The sequence below is a fragment of the Rhagoletis pomonella genome, unplaced genomic scaffold (genome assembly GCF_013731165.1).
Source record: "Rhagoletis pomonella isolate Grant_MI unplaced genomic scaffold, Rhpom_1.0 Rhpom_scaffold_00002, whole genome shotgun sequence".
NCBI lineage: Eukaryota > Metazoa > Arthropoda > Insecta > Diptera > Tephritidae > Rhagoletis > Rhagoletis pomonella.
In genome coordinates, this window is record NW_023458556.1 from 86752777 (window position 1) to 86773908 (window position 21132).

At 33.8% G+C, this 21132-nt stretch overlaps 1 protein-coding gene across 1 annotated transcript in view; it reads right to left on the reverse strand.

The window, feature by feature from the left end:
- LOC118734140 overlaps positions 1–21132 on the reverse strand; it is a 369851-nt gene that overhangs the window by 212645 nt on the left and 136074 nt on the right. Inside the window, 2 exon segments of the mRNA XM_036463849.1 lie at positions 6673–6984; positions 7044–7444. Coding sequence (XP_036319742.1) covers positions 6673–6984; positions 7044–7444 — 713 coding nt within the window.

Sequence of the window (21132 nt, forward strand, 5' to 3'; positions counted from 1 at the left end):
ACATATTTCAGCCTTAAAAGGATTTACTTTTCAAAAATGCAAATAAAAATTGATTTTCTTTGGTTTGCAAACTTTTTCTATACGTATTATATAAAAGAATTAGTGATGACCTGTAGCTCGTTTCTGTAACAATTCTCTACCAAGGCGAATTGAGATATGAATTCGCCGCCCTGTTCTCTACTGCTAATTAGTAGGTGAGAGTGACATATTTTCTCTACCAGTAGAGAAATAATCGGTAGAGAAAAGTTACAGAAACGGGCTACTGAATTGTTAATCTAGTAAAAAAGTTGGTTATTTTTCCTTACATTTGGTAACTTTTTCGTCTAATCGTGGTTAGAAAGTTCTTTGAGCCGCGGCAACACTGGTTCCACGGGTTTTAGTCCGAAGTTCAAAGGAACAGACTACATGTTTCTGCCGACCGCTTTTAATATTTCCTGCTCACTGGCAATTATGTGCATATGTACTTATGTACTTCGCTTAGGTCGCGCGTTGCCCTTTAGCGACAAATGACCATTTTGCCATTTAGCGTAGTAAAAAATGGCGCAGGGTGCGCCAGAGGAACTCAAACGCAGGTGCTTCTTTTACGAAATAAGAACGCTGAGGATTTTCGGTTTGAATTCAAATATCAAATATTTGTTGGAGCGAACTTTATTACACGTACAACGTCATTACTGAATCAAAAATAGTTTTGCCCGAGTGGCGAATTTACAAAAAGGTAAGAGGCTGTGCGGTGCGGCTGTGATGGCGGTTAAAAACTAAGTGACTTATGAAAAAATGATCGCAAGTGCGGGTTACCCCGTAACAGTGCTTACAACAACAACTATGTCGATTTAGTTCAAATTAATTCACAATAATATTGCAACGGTGTTACAATGCTGCCAGCCGCCCGCAATTTATACATTACATACTAGAAACCAATTTTTAGAACTCCATAAGATTGGGCTCATGTCATAGACACATACCATCAGACCATTTGCTGATCTCCGTACTATGGTGTGTTTGGTCAGCAGATGGTCACACACGCTAGCGAGTATGAGCTTCTTAGGAAGGTAAATTCGTTGGATGAGAATATCCTTGAAAGGTCTGATAGGCTAAAACTCATTCGAAAATCTCAAAATGAAAATATTGACAAAGCATTTGCATCGTCTTCAAAACGGTATAATTTGCGAAGCACAGCGAAGTCCTTCAAAATAGGTGACTGGGTATACCGCAGGAATTTCGTACTTAGCGATACGAGTAAAAGGTTTTGTGCCAAATTAACCTCAAAATTTATAAAATCAAAAGTAGTCGGAATCAAGCTGTATGAGCTGGAAGAGCCTTTTCACACAAATATAGTTTTTTGTATAAATGTAGTTCATCTGGGAAACGAAAAAAATAAAGACAGAAAATATAATAAAAACTATCACAATTTCATTCACTTGAATACATTTATTTCAATAGTAGTTTTTATGCGATTTCACCCCAAACAAATTAAACTTTTAAGATTTTGCGTGTACAAATATTACATATGCTGAGGACCACGAAAAGGAGAAAAAGTAATAGATGACACGGAGAGTAATCGTTTCTAAGTTTCTGAGTTAAGGCGCTGGCCCAATGCAGGCTTGCTTTGCGCGCCTTGCTGACTTCAATTTGCTTTGAAAACTTGCTTGGCCGAATGGTGGCTTGGGACGCTGTCAAAGTAACCAGCTGTCTGGTTGAAAAGTCAATGTCTGTTCCCTTAACGTTAATAATTATTTCCTAGAAAACTCTAAAAATGTATCAAAAACTTTCAGATTTAATTTTCAATTCATGCGAAATAATGTTTGTATTTAAAAGAAATGATAATTATGATACATACATATCTATATCTACATTTACTAAAAAAAACTATAACTTAAAAAAGCGATTTACTTGAAGAAGAAGTTTTTTTCCTCTCGTGTAAAATTTGTAAAACTGGGCTTCGCAACTTTTTACTATAAGATAACGATATGTTTAATATAAATATGGAAACAATTAATCATTTTTATTTCATTTGGAATTACCTGCATTTTCTGTGACTTTTTTAAATTAAGTAAGCAAATTTTTGTTTGAATTTATGTATTTTGAAAGGAACATACCTCTGTGTCAAAAGCCTACAAAACGCTTTCAAATAAAATATTTGCCTATTTCAAATTTTAAGGCGCTTAAAGCAAGTGAAGAAAAGCTGCCATTTGGCCAGCCTTTATACGTTTTAGTATATTCCAAATAATTTTTGACACTTCTCGCAGCGAAGCAAGCAAAGCAAGCCTTCATTGGGCCAGCACCTTTGGTCAAGTCAAGTCTAATACTACGTTCAAATTGACGCACTAAACATGTTAAATGGGCTTCAACCAGTTAAATGAACAAAACATGTTCATAAACAAGTTAAATGGCATGCAATTGTTGTTGCAAAATTGAAACAGTTAAATAATTTAACTCGTTTGAAAGCCAGTTCGGGGCAGAGTTGTATCAGAAAGCTTTCTGCTCCGACCAATCAGAAAGACGCAAAAGCTTTCATTTGACACGCCAACGTTCAAAAAATTTATATTCTGAAAAATATTAAAAATTAAAAATTATCAAAAAATATCAAAATTGTATGCATGTCTGCCCGCCAAAAAAGAAGCCAAGGCGGTAATTAGTTATTTTCCAAAAGGTCTCATCGAACGCAGAGATAAATAGTGCATACGAACTAAACATTTTGAAGCGTCTAAGTTACCCGTATGCGTTAATATCATGAAGCAGGCATTCGCACAAAACAAATTGAAACACAAAAACTTGATTTTGAATATTTTTTTTTGAATTTTTATTGGTAATCAAACAACCGTCAAAGTTAACTCCAAATGTTCAATGTGGACGATTGTGTTTTCCAAAAAGCTCTTTTTCATTTAACAAGTTAAATGGGGCCAATTTGAACGTAATATTAGACTGCTTTTACACAGTTCAAGTATTGAATTCAATTCTGCTCGCATGTGGAAGAGAGGGGGTGAGAGGAAAAGGGACGAGTACAAATGCGTCTGTACCGTCAAGTCGTTTCAACTTTCTTGCTTTGCTTTTGGCATTTTCGTTGCTTCCCATTTAAAGAACCAAAAACTTGAATTCAACAGAATTGAAACGTCTAAAAGCAAATAGAAAACACAAAAGAGAATGAGCAAGAATTGCTTTCAAGTACTTGAATCATGTAAATCGGGTGTAAGTCTTGCATAACCCAGCTTCTATTTATAAACACATTTACTTGATATTCATGCCTTCCTTTCTCTCTGTCCTCTTCCCCTCTCTCAGTTTGATTTTTTTAACTTCTGAGTATATAGATGCATGTATGTATATGTATATCATTCATTTTATATTTTCGATACCTTAAGAGTAATTAGCCGTTTACAATTTATGTGCCACTACTGTCCATTTATTGACGCTAATTTCAGAACGCATAACCAGTAATTAAAAGGTATAAGAGTGAACTACAGAGTTGCACGAGAAGTTAGAGGTTCAGAGGGGAACCCAAGAGGGTCGGCTGATAACTTCCGGAGGCTTACTTGGATTTCGGCGATCAAAGAGAAAGCATGTTTCTGGATTTCGGCTAATAAAGTATTAACGTTGAAAATTATCTGGTTTACGTTTAAAAAAAATATAAAATTTAAAATAAAAAAGGGGTCATCCCAACGAAATTAAAAGAATCAGGACTTCTGGATACCGGTAGGGATCGAAAAAAAAATGGGTATAGCATTTAACCTGCCTAGAAGTATACTTGGCTCGAAAAATTGCGGTCCTCACATTTTTATGTCAAAAGCGATAAGACAGTTTTCCTAATTGCAACTTTTTCCCAAATTTTCTAATCTATGGACTACGAAGCTGTTCAATTTCATTCGCTCGGCAAAATACAAGTATATCGTAGATTTTACATCGTTTCTACTGTAGGAATACCCAAGGACTTCTAATTGTGGAGATGTAGCTTTTAATAGGGATATCCCTAAAACCCCATTCGATTGACCATATTTATACGAATTATCATGCATAAAGCGGTATCAGAGTTAAGTTAAAATCTCATGTTCTGTTACTCGTTTAACAACCCACATTTCGCTTCGCATTGTTGACAAAGAAAATCGTAATCTGCATACCTGCCCAGGTGTCGAGCTACAACTTCATTATAGTGTCCGTACATTTATAACTTCTGTTGGAATAGAGATAGAACCGTAGATTAAAATTAAGTGATGAATAAATCATATTTAAAACATAAGATCTCAGAGAATGGAAAATTAGATAAGAAACAAACTCTAGAGAAAAGAAAACGTAAGAGAATTCAGTCCAATAAACTTAAAGCAAATAATGAAACAGGAATAACAATAGGTATATATGTACTGAAAAGCAAAGAATAGTCAGTACAGAGAATGTAAAATCGTTCATGGAAGTTTAGATATGTATGTACGTATTTATGCATGAAATAGTGGAATTTTGTAACTCTCACTAATAATAATACTCTAAATTTAGCTAAATACACATATGTACATATGTATTCAACAAGAGTAAAAAGCCAATAATAACAACGACCACCTGACCGTCGCTACGTTTGGAGGCCTTCATCGCAGCAGTGCATCAAGGAGTGAATCGTAAGTCTTGTTATTGTATTTTTCCTCTCTCTATTCTAGTTATTGTTAATATTTTTGGATGCACCTATGTACGTTCATATATAGTAAGCTTATATACCCCCAATTTCAATGCCAAGGTACAGAATTTATACACTTGATGTCTCTTGGTTTGAATCTCTCCAGAACTAGTTCACCGGATAAATTATCCGCTCTCAGCATAAGTCTTAAAATTATGGTTTAAACTTGCTTAAGTCAGATTTCTTTTGTACACTATAAAAAAACGTTAAAAAGAATTTTATACCATTTAATATTTTCCGTTAGTCAATCTAAGTATAACAAAATATCTTAAACTTTCGTGAATTTTATATTTCTAGGGTTAGCTACCTACTAAACTTAAGATCATGTTAGATATAAGCTGAATTATAAATAAATTTGCTTGCATATTATGGATTTCTAAATAAACTTATTTTGGTCTGAAAGCTAAGTGCTAGGTTGGCAGAAAAGAGGGGCTTCGTAACATCATTAAAGCCAATGGAAGGGAGGGACGAGAGCAGCCCAAACAGATGCGGCGCTGCTGATCATTTGGATATGGGTAGTCTTAGGATTGTGGTATGGTACATGATGACTGGTGCAAAATTTTGATAGGTTTTTACGTGATTTTATTTCCTCTTTTCTCTCAGTGTGCCAATAAATAATTTGTTTGTGGCCTGACCCTTGTTCATGGCGTTCGAGACGATTCTTGTCACAGTGGCTATGTAGGAACCCACGAAGCTGTAGCTCCGGGACAGGCCAGTGCACACTGCCTAGCTGTCATGACTAAGGAACAGAATCGTCGCCTGCTGTTCGTTAGGATGGCAGTTGAGCTGTGAGCCTTGGGGTTCATAACAAGGGTTATGATCCCTAAGCGCGGCGGAGGCCGCCTACGCAGAAAGAAGTGCTGCGCAAAAATACTTCCGCTGCTCTTTGTCGGCAACAAAGAAAGGAGAATTCTACTTAGTAAGAGTTATAATCCTTAAGCGGGGCCGAAGGCCGCTTACGCAGAACAAAGCTCTGCTCAGAAATATTTCCGCCGCACTTTTCCGGCAACACAGAAAGGTGAATTCTACTTAGTAAGGGTCCGCACAAAAATATTTCTGCCCGTCTTTTCCAGCAACACAGAAAGGAGAATTGTAGTTCGTAAAGTTTATAATCCTTAAGCGCGACCGAGGCCGCCTACGCAGGACGAAGTTCCGCCATCTTTTCCCGCAACACAGAAAGGAGAATTCTACTTAGGAAGGGTTATAATCTCTAAGCGCGGCCGAAGGCCGATTCGCAGGAAGAAGTTCAGTTTCTTATTTCACTTTACAACTTATAGACCATTTATAAAACGTAAGTTCGAGTTGCAGCCGAAACTGTGCATGAATGCAGTATATCGCATTATTTAAGTTTTTTTCGTATGCATTATTTCGCGTTTTTTTTTGCATTATTTAGTATGCACAGTTTCCATATGCACAATTTCAGGGTGCCCTTGTCCTTCACAATTTGTTCACATACTAGAGTGGAGTACCTATTTAATTTAATTTTTTTTTTAGTAAAATCCTTAGCTTTTGGATAATTATAATTTATTTATTTTATTTTTTTTATTAAATTAATTTTCGCCCCTTTTCTTTATACCTTCTCCCGCTTAATGAAAAGTGCATAATACTTTTACTTTTGTTCTAGTTTTTGGATATCTGTCGAAAAACATATCTTGTATCGTTAAGGGGTTATAAGCGAGGCTAAAATTACTGAAGCTACGGGAATAAAAACCGAACTATATGCACACAAAAATGTAGCCTCTAAACACCCGCATGAATGTATACTATCTGAGAGGAAAGTATTTTAATGGGGATGCTTCCCATACTGCCAGAACAATTCCATCACAAATCAAGTATTGCATTATTTCGACACTAATTTGACTAAATTACCTCATGCTTTTCAGAGGCTGTTGGGAAATCGTGACCGTTGTAGCTTTCGGCCATCAAAACAATTAGTTTTAGTTTGTACATAATTACTATTAAAATGTTGTATAAAAAACTACAAGTAAGATATTTTAAAATTTTTAGTGGCATCTTACCTTGTATTTTTGAGCATGCTCCGAATTCCTTTCACATCGTTTCTTAGTTTGTACACAATTTTTTTTGAGGCACTGTTTTCGCTGCTATCGCTTCGATTAATATTGCTATATACATTTTGTTCCGATTGATCTTTTGTGCTTTGTGCTTTCCCGTACTTCTTATTTACACACCGAACTTCCATGAGCCGCTTCCGACCTAGAGTTTGCAAAATTTCTTGTGCTTCTGGGTAGTCTTTCATAGCGGCAAGTACATCTTCCCTAGATAGTGAAAACAGCTCCGAGTAACCCACAGATCTAACATCAGCAGTGCGCCTAAATAATGAAATCATTAAATAAGCTGACTAAGAGTTAATTTATATATTTTCACAGACTTATTAAGGCCATCCAAGTTTAAAATTCCAATTTCGCCAAAAAAGTCCCCAGCCTTCATTGTTGTCAATACTTTTCCTGTTTCACTAAGTACTTCTAATATGCCATCAGCTATTATAAACATTTCTCTCGCCACTTCGCCTTTCCGACAAATGGAATCTCCAGGTGTAAAAATGTATGCTTTCATTTTCAAAACTAAATCATGTAAAAATTCTGGTTGGCACTCTTGAAATATGGTGACTTTTTTTAAGACACTCAGGTTAACATGTAATGCTAGTTCTGTTTTTAGCTTATCTGGCAATAGGCCTAAAGCTGTGTTTATGTCACCTCCTCCTTGAATACGACCTCTAGACCAGCTGTAGTCGTACCAGCGAAGTACCCGCCGTTTCATTCCACCTGGAACCTAGATAATTAAAAATACACATGTATTAAATTTATCAACTTTCAGTTTTGTTCGGAGCCGGCGTAAAACTGTACTCTTACATTTGTATATGAGCATTGAAATCGGTTGTATTACTTGTTTATAAATTGCATTTCTGCCACATCTACCACCTATTTTTCTTTTTGATTGGCGCTGTAACCGCCTAAGCGATTCTAACCGAGTCCAACAAAGCATGCCAGTCGTTTCTCTCCAGTGGAAATGCCAAGTGAAGCCAAGTTCTTCTCCACCTGGCCTCTCCATCGCAGAGGAGGACCTCCTCTTCCTCTGCTACCAGCATGCCTTTAATACTTTCAGAACTGTAGCATTTCTGTCCGTTCGTACGACATGACCAAGACAGCGAAGCCAATGTATTTTAATAAGCCGCACTCAGAAACAAACATTAGCTCTAACGGGCACTTAACTAATGATCGTTAAATATATTAATTAATGTTTCCTCTCAGAGTTAAAAGATAAGAGCTTATCAAATTTAAGTATGGGACCAGTGGCGGCCCTTTTTTTATGGCATCACCCACCTTTTTTCGTTCAGTTTGAAATCAATTTTAAAAATAAGTATTTATGTCATTTTACGCGCACTACCTCAACAGCCGCGGTGGTCCAGTGAGTAGAGCACGGCGTACCATTCGAGAGATCCCAGTTCGAGCCCTACTGCTGAAAATTATCGTTTTCCTTTTTTAATTATTAGTATTTTTGTTTTGTTGTTTCATTAAATTTTCTTTTGATTTGTAGATTTCATGGTGTTATTATTCCACCATGTGTAGATTTCATATTTGAAGAGAAACTTCTATAGCGGCGCACAGTGGGGCAAAAAAGGTTGCTGTGGACAAATTAATTTTGGGAGCCCAAATATGAAGCGATTTCAAGTTTCTTTTTTTTAAATAAAAGATAATTAAATTTCGCGTCGATCTATCCGTGGTGATTTTTAAAAAGGCTGTGTTGTTTTATTTATTTATGTTCAAAAATGAAAGAAAAAAAGTTTACGTTTGAACGCTTCCACTCTTTTGGAAAATACTTGAAATTAATTTCAAATGTCTGCAATTATATAAATAAATTTTCATTAAAACTTTTCCATAGGATCGATTTTATTAAAAATTGTATTTCATTTGCTATTTATACAAATATATATTTTGAAAGCTCTTTTTTTCGTTTTTTTCTGTTCGAAAAACTCGAGAAGAGCTGTACCGACATTTTTGAAATTTTAGGCATCGACTCCAGACTATCCAAGGCTGATAATAGATCAAAAACGATTTCGATATATCAAGAGGGCGTGGCACCTCCCATACAAATTGAAGTTTTCAGACAGCATATCTCTGGAAATATTTATCGTCGAGTGCTGCAATTTAGTACAAAGATATATTTTACCAACGCCAAACTTATGGAAAAAATGGGAGTTATTGAAAAAGTGGGCGTGGCACCTCCCATACAAACTGAATTTCTCACACCATATACACATTCTAATGTCAGAAATTCAGTTTGTATGGGAGGTGCCACGCCCACTTTTTCAATAACTCCCATTTTTCCATGAGTTTGGCGTTGATATTATATAACTCTATACTAAGTTGCAGCACTCTACGAGGAATACTTCCAGAGATATGTTGTGTGAAAACTTTAGTTTGTAAGGCAGGTGCCACGCCCCCTTGATATATTGAAATTATTCTTCTTCTACTATCATCCTTTGAGGGTCTAGAGTCGAGGTCCAAAATTTCAAAAATATCGGTACACCTTTTCTCGAGTTTTTCGATTAGAAAAAAACGGCTTTCAAAATATATATCAGTATAGATGGCAAATTAAAAATATTTTTTTAATTAAATGTTTCCTATGGAAACATGTTAATGATTAATTTTTTAAATAAGTGCAGACATTTGAAATTAATTTCAAGTATTTTCCAAAAAAGTGGAAGCATTCAAACCATGATACAAAAAACAAGGTAGTTCCATTGTCACTTTTTCGTCGCCATATTAACAACCTGACAATTAAGCAGATTGTGACATTTCGTGCTACCATACCCAATATCTAAAATCCTTCAAATTTTCTTATTAATGTTTTGTCGATTTAAAAATATTTTGTTCTTAAGCATAGCATAATAAGAAACAAACAAGAAATACGTGTGAAATTCCACAACATTTCATTGAAACATTTTGCAACATGAAGCTAGCAACACAATTTTCATGACATTTTTAAATACACATGTATATTTTAAATTGTGTGAAAGCTGACAGTTTATAGAATTCAGTAGCGACGAAAACAAAGGGGGGTTAAGTCGTTAAACCTTACCCAAGCCGATCATAAAACTTGCGACGCAATTTCGGCTTATGCCTGTGGGTCTTGGCAAGAATATAATCCCTGAAGGTTTAGCTTAAAATGGTTTTCGGGATACACCCTGTGATCATGTTACTTTCCAGAAGGTGTGGTTCTGTACATATTTTCGTTGGAAAAATACCTTATCTCTGTATTCTAGGTAAATGCTTCCAGAGGTTTTTATGCGTCACCAGAATTTTAGTTTATTTGGCTTATACCGCTAGCTCTTTTGAACGGCTACGAGATTGTTTTCATATACCCCCATTTTTCATAGGTTTGGGATTGATTTCATTTACCTCTATTCCTAGTTCTACGGTGGCACGCCGCATTTTCCAATAAACTCTTATTTTTCCATGATCTTAAGATTGACTTCATATACATATATCCATACAAAGTTCCAGGACTCTACCACAAATACTTCCAGAGATATGCACTATGAAAAACTCGATTTCTATGGGAGGTTCTAAACGCACTTTAGATATCGGTTTTGTTTTAGCCTATAACCATTATTGGAAAACTTGTGTCCGAAATTTCAAAAAAAGCCGGTATGGGCATTGTGACTCCTCAAGCGAAATGAACTAATGATTGCAAAAAATGAAATCAAACATCGTAATTGACCAAAAAAGAATATTAGACTTCATTTACTCAACTTCTCAGAATGTAGAAAAGCTAAGAAATATATAATAAGATAGGATATGTTAAAACAGCCTCCAAAAAATTTACTAAAGACGACCCTGGACTACACAAATCAGTTTTATTGAAAATTTGGTTTTATCTATTTATTTTATCCTTCAATTTTGGGTGTGTCAAAATTGTATGTGAAAACAATATGTGTTGCTAGAAAAATTTTACGGCCCATGAGTTCCAAAGTAAATTCCATTGCTGTTAAATGGACAAAGACAATATGTATTAAATAACACATCGAAATGTGTAATTTCAGTAATTTGTGTAAATGTGTAATTTCAGAATTACATCAGAATCACGTATCCGATATAGAAAACTACATTGTGAATTAATGAGATGACATGAGGATACTAACATAATTTTAAAATATGTTCACTAAAATTGTATTAATATTAAAATATTGATTTGGCAAGTTGTTATCGAATTTAATGTAAAATTTAAACGTTTTCAAAATAAGATATTGATTAGTTTTAAAATGTATATATTAATACAACTATTTACTTTATAATCCCAAATTTAGGATATAAAATGTCCCACACCAAAAAACTTACAATTGGGTAATGCCGCTTCAAATTTTTCACAATTGAGCAATTGTCAAAAATCTGCTTTTTAATCAAAAAGTTGTTTATTGAAACTACCTTCTTTTTTGTATCATGATTCAAACGTAAAATTTTATTTTCTTTCATTTTTGAACATAAATAAATAAAAAACCATAGCGTTTTAAAAAATCGACACGGATAGATCGACGCGAAATTTATTTATCTCTTATTTAAAAAAAAAGAAACTTGAGATCGGTTCATGTTTGGGCTCTCAAAATCGATTTTTCCACAGCAACCTTTTTTGCCCCACTGTGCGGCGGTTGTTGGTTGGGGGTAAATTGGAAAATTCAACGGAAAGCGCACACGGAAATGGTGCAACTGAAATTGCACTCGGATATGGTTGGGGCTGAAAAAAAAAATATCTTCTTGATTGTATGCACATGGTATTAATTTAACAAAAACTTGCTAATAAAAGGTTATAGAATAACACTTAGAAAAAGACCAATACAAGGATGAAAGTAAAGGTGAGTACGTACATAGATAAAGAAAAGGATCAAGGCAAAGGTAAAAATGAAAACAAAAACAAAGATGCGTAAAGGTAAATGCAAAAATTAAGGTCAAGGTAAATTTAAACACTTTACTTATCTAATGGCAAAGGTGAATGGGAATATGTAGATGAAGAAAATGATTAACATAAAAGTAAACCAAAGATAAATATAAAGAAAAAGATGAGGATGACGATACCGATAAAAGTAAAGATGAAGATAGAGGAAGAAAAATTACATGAAAGGTAGTTATACAGAAAAGAACATAGATAGAGACACAGAGATTCAATCTGGCACTATTTCGGGATTTTAGAGATTTTCGGGATTCTCGGAACTTGTCGATATAGTAATCGATATTTTTATCGGTTTTGTTATCGATATTTTTATTGATAATGGATATTTCTATCGACATCGATATTTTAACAATTTTTTTATATATATTTTTTATCGATTTTGTTATTGATATTGTTATCGATATTTTTATCGGTTTTTACCGATCTAATAATCGATATTTTTATCGATGTCGATATTTTTAACGATTTTGTTATCGATTTTGATATCGATATTATTATCGATTTTGTTATCGATATTTTTTATCGATTTTCTTTTCGATATTTTTATCAATTTTCTTATTGGCATTTTTGTCGATGTTTCTATCGATACCGTTATCGATTTTGTTATCGATATTTTTATCGAAGTTTTCGATATTTGTATCGGTTGTGTTATTGATATTTGGATGGATGTTACTATCGATAGAGTATAAATTATATTCAACAATTTCCTTTAAGCTTGAGGCCGTTTTTAATGAAAAACTTATTGTGGAAATGCAACAAGAACTTAAAAAAATGGTAGAAGTGATAGCTATTTCGGAAATCACCACATTTCCTCATCAGACTTCTTTCAGTAGGATTCGAACCGACGCACAGTGCGGCCGAAATCCAAAAGTGCGGCCACAATTCGAAGCTTTGAAGAAATGATTCCAAATTTCGTACTAGGGGGTTTTCGGGGTCACTAATTACGAATCCAGAATTTCAAAATTCAAAATGGCGGATCCAGTATGGCGTCTGGTAAATTTCGAGCTTTGTAATTAGATTTCTTAGGGAGATTTTGAGGCAGTTTTATAGCCCACTCAATTCTAGTGTCACAAAGTGCAAGTTTGGAGTAGCTAGGGCTTACCGCTGATTTTTGACAATTTTTTTTTTTACATTTTCTTCCATACGAAGTATTTTCGATGATATAATGAAAATGAGCAACACCTTTAACAAACAAAATTTCTAAAAATCAACCGTAAGTCGCAATTACTTTAAGCTTGCACTTTTTTATACCTAAATTAAATGGGCTATAAAACTGCATACTCGGAATCTTTCTGTGGAATCTACTTAATTAAAAAGCTCCAAATTTTTACATACGTGTGAAGCTAATATAAGCGTGTTAAGAAAAAATATATTAAAATTTCAGTGGCGGATTTGGGCAGCTGAATTTTATTTTATTCAGTAGCTAATACTTTCTTTAGTAGGTTTAAGGGTAGCAACCGACAGCGTTTTATTACTATTTCATTTAACAACACAAATTTGGTTAAAAAATAAACAAAAAATAACCATTACATTTTTATTTCTAAAAAAATTTCTGTTACAGTGTTGATATTCACAAAAATTTACTAGCCTTCAGATGTAGATTCCATTTGGTTTTGTTGGATTTCCTTTACTAAAAGTACTTTTTCACGTTTACGACTTTTCCCTTTGAATCCACCTGAATGTTGTGCATGGGCGAAGGCCAAATTCCGACTGAAAATAAAGAAGGAACTTGGGGTGCACGCCGTTACTGTGAACGGGTTTCGCTTCTTAGAGGATCCCTTTAGCCAACTCAATGATGAAAAAATCCGATCTGGAAACTTTGTTTTTTCCAATTTTGGCCGCACTTTTGGATTTCGGCCGCACTGTGCGACGATCCCACTGACTCAGCCAGTTGCCTACGCACTGTGCTAAGTTCGCCTTGTGAATTCTTGTTGCTTTTTTCCACTATTTCATTTGTTAAGCCAACTACAATCAAGCGCAGCTATTCCAGTGCTATTTAAACTTGATCATGTGGTTATTGGTCTTGTTGGTTTTTGTTAATAATTCTATTGTTAGAATGTTTAACTTTTAGGTGTGCTCGTCCTTAAGTTATTTGTTTTTGTTATTATAACAATTATATTCAAAAAATTTTATTGAGCTTGAGGCCGTATTTAATGTAAAACTTATTGTCGAAAACAACAATAATTTGAAAAAATGGTAGAAGTGATAGCTATTTCGTAAATCACCACGTTTTCTCATCAGACTTCTTTCAGTAGGATTCCATTGCACAATAAGTTTTTCATTAAAAACGGCCTCAAGCTCAATAAAAATTGTTGAATATAATTGTTATAAGGCCATAAAATAGCAAAAACAGATAGAGTATAAAGATAAAAACAGGTAATTTTTAAGCAAAAAACAAAACCGACTTCAATTCTTATATGCAAATTTAGATGTACCGTTATTTTTTCATAATCCAATGATCGGATCTAAACCAGATTAGTATGGGACCACCTCTGAGACACTAACTTTCCGATGCAAAAAAAAAATTATCGAAATCGGTTGACGTGGTCCAAAGTTATGCGGTAACATACATAACAAAAAAAAAACAAAAAACAAAAAAAAATATTTCAACGAACTGATAGCCTCCTCCTTTTTTGGAAGTCGTTTAATAAAGATAAAGATAAAGGAAAACAGAATAACATAAATTTAATTAGAACGAACAGGGTGGAGGTAGAGATCTAGTTAAAAAAAAGACAAAAAATATAACCTTAAGCAAAAGCAGATGTATGTATGTATGTATATAGGTTATGAGACAAACTAGATATTCAACGCATGTTTCACCTCTCCAGTGTGGCCCAGGCGCACTTACCTTTTTTGAAGGAAACTAATTTTAATAATTTAATTTAAATTTTAGAAACTGCAAAAAGACCAACAAAACAAGTAACTGGCCAATTCGGGCATCGGTCTTTCATCTCACCACAGTCTCTCGAAAGACAAAAGTCTTTCAATTCCGGCAACTGTCTTGAAAGCGCTTTTCTGTATTTCGAATGGATAATTGAAAGATGTACTAAGGAGAGGTTTTAGCGTTATTCAATATATCTTTTAGCAATAACTTTTCGAAAAACTAAACGAAAAAAATTTAAAATTTAAGTAAGAAAAGAAAAAATTAATTAAACAAGTTTCTAAATATTAAATGGAATTGAAAAATTTATAATTTATATTTATTATAACAATAAAACTTAAAAAAAAAAATAAAATGACTTTAAAAAAGAAAAAAGTATTCCATTGCAGAGGATTGAACTCGGATCTCTCGAATGGCACGCAAGTGCTCTGCTCACTGCGCCACTGCGACTGTTACAGCAACGTTAGCGAAATTGAGATTGATTGAATAAAAATAATTCGTAATCTTTCGTTAAAAAGTTAAGTAATGAGTTAAGTAATCATATACTGACTCTGAGACAGTATTTTTTCAAATTGTTACTAAGGAACACCTTAAGTAATCATTAAACGACTCTGAGTGCGGCTGTATGTCTATATCATTGTAACCAGTGTGCCGCAGCCTAAAAAAAAAGTATAAAAAATGTTGCATAAAAAGTACGAAAAAGTATCTACTCTTTTGTTTTTAAGTATCCCCGTACCAATTTAAAAAATGCTATAAGTTGCAGTAAAAAGCATTTTTTGAATGAATTTTTGATACATTTAATATTTATTTGCTTTTTGTAAGCGTTTCAATGTAAACCTCACGTTCTCATATGTAATTCATATATGTCCATTGTACTTCCAAATGCCAAAGATGTTATAAAAGCAGTGTCAAATACTACTTCTACAATCGTAAAATTATTGCTACTGCCTTTAGATCCGGATGTACAATTTGAATAGTACAATTTGTCACCATAGATATGGTAGATTTTCCTACGTACGTTGGTTTGCGGTATATAATCGTAAATGCGCTTATATTTTAGCTCATCACATTTTTTGGGTGCCCGGGTAATTACTATACTGCCCGATTACCCGGATAGCTCATAACCCGGGCCAAATCGTCAGCCCTAGTATTTACCATGAAAAAATGAAACAATAACTTGGTTGAAAAAACCATTAGTGGTGTTCATTTAAACAGATAAATTTGCCTTTCGCGTAAAGATACACTTTTATCCACTGCATTATATAAACGAACAAAAAAGAATGTTTGTTGCCCCTTATCGAGAAACCTTGGTCAGGTTCATGGGCGTCGCCAGCATCGAGTTTAGGGGGGGAGGGGGGCTGACATATAAAAAGATCCTTCGAAAATTTTATTTCGAAATTTTAATGTAGTTGATTGATTAATCATTATTAATACATACGTGTAAACTAAATGGATCCATTTGAAAAGACAATCTTAACTAATAGTCAAATATAAATTTAGTTTAGTAAAAAGAGTGGAGTACTAAACTTACATTTTATTGACTGGAAGAATATTAACAGGAAATCGACACCTGATTGGAAACTCTACCTATTTCGGCAGCCAGTTCCAAAACGTCCTATTTCAGAAAACTTTTCAAGAACGCCTTATTTCAGAATTTGGTTAAAGAACGCTCTATCACAGAATTTTATTGAAGAACGCCCTATCTCAGAATTCGGTTCAAAACGCCCTATCTCAGCACATTTTCAATATACATATTTTCATTTGAGATAGGGTATTCTGGGTATTTTTCAATAAAATTCTGATATAGGACGTTCTTGAAAAGTTTTCTGACTTAGGGCGTTTTCGAACTGGCTGCCGAGACAGGTCGATCTTCCACTCAAGTGTCGAAATATAGCTACTATTTTCATACTACAAAAATATGTAGAACAGGCGTAAAAAAATTAATAAATGTTAAGTAAATACATATGCCAGAAGCGTGAATCTGCAAGTTTACCAATTTTGAGTTATTGGGTTGACTTGATTAACCTTTGGATATTCTATGTTATACCAAAACCCAGAATACCGTGCGTACACGGAAAACACATATTTCACAATGTCAATTGCATGAATGCAGAGTTATATTACGTTCAAATTGGCCCCATTTAACTTGTTAAATGAAAAAGAGCTTTTTAGAAAACACAATCGTCCACATTGAACATTTGGAGTTAACTTTGACGATTGTTTGATTATCAATAAAAATTCAAAAAAAAATATTCAAAATCAAGTTTTTGTGCTTCAATTTGTTTTGTGCGAATGTCTGCTTCTTGATATTAACGCATACGGATTAATTAGAGACTTCAAAATGTTTAGTTCGTATGCACTATTTATCTCTGCGTACGATGAGACCTCATGGGAGATAAGTAATTACCGCCTTGGCCTCTTTTTTGGCGGGCAGACATGCATACAATTTTGATATTTTTTGAAAATTTTTAATATTTTTCAGAATATACATTTTTTTAATGTTGGCATGTCAAATGAAAGCTTTTGAGTCTTTCTGTTTGGCCGCAGCAGAAAGCTTTCCGATACAACTCTGCGTTGAACTGGTTTTCAAACGAGTTAAATGATTTACCTGGTTCAATTTTCCAACAACAATTGCTTGCGATTTAACTTGTTTATGAACATGGTTTGTTCATTTAACTGGTTCAAGCTCATTTAACATGTTTAGCTCATCAATTTGAACGTAGTATTAAGTATCGTAAAAAAAACTTTCAAGCTAGATTTCCCAAAATTTTCATTTTTACACATTCATGTTCCTGGCATGCGAGGGACGATATGTACTTGCCGATTTGTTTTGAAAAAATTACACAGGTTTACAAAAAAAATCTTATGCATAATAAGCAGACGTCGGATTCGCATTCAGCGCGTCGAATAACATAGGGATATTGAGGTTTGGTTCAGTATGCAGAAACTTTTTATACCCGAGCGCACTTGTGCACAAGGGTATATTAATTTTGTTCACATAACGGTTGTTTGTAACAGCCAAAACGAATCGGGATAGATATAGACAAATGTATACATAAATGATCAGGATGAAAAAAAGAAATCGATTAAGCCATGTCTGTCTGTCCGTCCGTCTGTCCGTCTGTCCGTCTGTCCGTGTACACGATACCTCGAGCAAAAATTTAGATATCTCAACGAAATTTGGTATGTAGGTTTCCTTTAATGCAAGGTAGGTTGGTATTGAAAATGGGCGAAATCGGACTTTAACCACGCCCACTTCCCATATAACGGTAATTTCCAGAAATACGAAAACTGCGATATTTTAGTAACTACTGAAGATAATTCACTCAAAATTGATATTTACAACAATTTTTAGACGAAAAATAAGAATATTATAAATTTTTGGAAAATGGGCGTAGCCACGCCCACTTATGGTTACATGTGTATATCTTGGTAACCGCTGCACCAATTTCTTCCAAACTTGGCACAGTTGTTGGCCTTCGCATAACATACCAAATGGCCGAAAATTTTTAAAATCGCTCAATAACCGCGCCTACTTCCCATATAACGGTAATTTTCAGAAATACGAAAACTGCGATATTTTAGTAACTACTGGAGATTATTCACTCAAAATTGATATTTATAATAAGTTTTAGACGAAAAATAAGAATATTATAAATTTTTGGAAAATGGGCGTAGCCACGCCCACTTATGGTTACATGTGTATATCTTGGTAACCGCTGCACCAATTTCTTCCAAACTTGGCACAGTTGTTGGCCTTGGTACAGCATAAAAAACCGCGGAAACTTTTTAAAATCGGACAAAAACCACGCCCACATCCCATATAACGGTAATTTAGAGAAATACAAAATCTTCGATAAATCAGTAAATATTGAAGCTAATTTATTCAAAATTGATGCTTGCAACAATTCTTTACCAAGAAATATGTTTATGGTAAAATTTTGGAAAATGGGCGTGGCACCGCCCACTTATGATCACATATAAGTATATCGGTAACCGTTCTACCAATTTGTACCAAACTCGGTATGGTTATTGTACTTGCCACGTGTAAGCAAAACGTTGAAAATTATTGAAATCGGACTAAAATAACGGCCGATTCTCATATAACGGTAAATTTAAGAAATGCTTGAAACTTCAATATTTCGAAATTGAAGGACGCTAATTTACTCAAAATTGATACACCTCGGCTTACCATCTAGCGGAAGGTTTCGGAAGGGTGAAAAAACATATATTTAATACTTGCGCCGGGTATTTAATGTTCGGCTCCGCCCGAACTTAGACTTTCTTACTTGTTTATTGTATACCTGTGTTATTTAAAACGCAGACATCTCGGTTGCTCAGCAAACAGGTTAATTGTTTCTGCAATTACCTCACATTGATTTTCTAAAACAAATTTTCGATGTATGCTTAAGGTCCATAAACCTAAAGGTAAATTTTTCAAGAAATTAAACTGATAATAAACTAGCAGTAACCCCCGAAATTAAGAAGTAAAATTTAAGCATTTGGGCAAATCTAAAAAACAGGTAACCTTTGTGTTATTTAGCTTTATTTGCATTGTTGTAAACCATATCAAGCTGGTTGCTCTTGGATATAATTCATAGACGTATACTTGAAGCCTCAAAAAATCAATTAATCAATTTATTGCATAACTTTTGAGTTATAGATGTTTTATTCAAAAAAATATTAAAAACAAGTGAATTTCTTATGTAATTTTTAAGAGGTGAAAAATTACTTATGTCATAACTTTTGAAACACAACATATACTGGTTTGAAATTTTATGTGCAATTAGTACTTATGTGTACACTTCATATGTAGTCGGTAACCAAAGTGTGCTTTAAAAAATAACTAGATGGCAAGTAACCAAAAGTGTGTAACTCTACTTTTCACAATTTTCAATATTATCGGTTATCGCGTATATTTTTTGAGGCTTTTCATTTTAAAAACTTTTTAAGTATGTATTGTGGTCTACAAACAATTAAATACGAATAATTTGATACCTTAGCAAGAGGTGTGCTTTCAGAATAAATCAACTTTTAAAGATAAAATATTCTGCGACCTTGAGCGTAATTTTTATTCCAAAAATATCCGAATTGAAGACGCATTTCACGCATTTTTGTAACTGCTAGCCCTAGAAGTGTGTAAAAACCCTGATTTACTACATTTAATGATGCTCCTTCTTGTACTCAGAATATTTCGAACGAGGTATCAAATCAACTTTTTTCGACAAAGCTTCTGATAGTCATTCCTTCATAGTTGGAGCCTTCTATATGCAATGGCGTCCCCAGTTTTACCGGATTGGCTTCAGTTTTTGAGATAGCGGTACTTGGAAATTTGCTTAAATTTTAAATATTTTATAAAAAAGACTGCCTAATTTTTGAAGATATTTTACTAAAATTTTCCACATAACCGTTTTTTAATATTACCTTAACTATTCCATAAAATCATCGAAATCGGTTCACTATAACATCTAGCTCCCATACAACTGATTGATCACAGACGTTGTTTTGCGTTAGAAATTTGGTATAGGTTCAATTTAAATTTAGCACGCATACAATTTATTATTCAGATATGAAATTAGAGTTTTAGCGCAAAAACACTTATCTGAGTAATCAGTTGTATTGGAGTTATATGTTAAAGTGAACCTATTTCTATAATTTTAAGGAATAATTAAGGAAATACTAAAAAACCGATATGTATGTATATGCAAAATTTTAGTAAAATAACTTTAAAACTGAGGGCGTTACTTATTAACTAGTTAAAATTTAATCATATTTTCAAGATCCGTTATCTCGAAAACCGAAGCCAATCTGATAAAACGGAGGATGCCATTGAATTTAGATCGTCCCACTTAAGTGAGTTCCACGTAATTTGAACACAAATTATTTTTTGTTTTCTGTTTCAGCGATCTAAATGCTTATTCCTCGTCTGACTTTTGAAGCACTTGATGAAAATGAACTACACTTATATTTATCGATTTATTAGGAGATTACGAATAGAATCATATATAAAATATAGGTGTGCCCACAAATCAAAAAATTTAACTTTTTATTTTAAAAGTGTACCTGTTTTATCGATTTTCCCGCATAATAAAACGTGATATGCTTGAATATACTTCAGTATTTAGCGCAAGATATATTTAAAGAACTTCGTGAAAGACAACAATTAATCTCGTATTACTAGAGACCTGATAACCAAGGATAATTTCTAAGTTCTTAAAGGACCTTACTCTACTCAAAGCTTCGTACTCGGCATCTTTAAGGTATAGTCCAACCTTTCATAATATCTGTCCAAGGCCTTTATTAGTCGTAGTCTGAAACGCAATCACTGAAAATTCGCGCCGTTTATGGCGAAAGGCATTTAGTATCACAATTTTAAAGCTTTCTTATCCGTTCTATACAAAAATTCAACCACTAAATCTAAAAATTTTTAAATGCCTATAAAGGCTAATTTTGACATCAACAAATTTGTAAAGCTTTGAACTTTGCCGTCATGCAGAGTCCTTTATAATGGTCAGTGATATCCTAGGTGTTTAAAAAAGAAAGTTATCTCCACTAATTTTATTTTTTGCTTTCGTAAAATATATTTCAAAACTATGAAAATTGCCTACCATCATTGTAAGGCACATTTTAC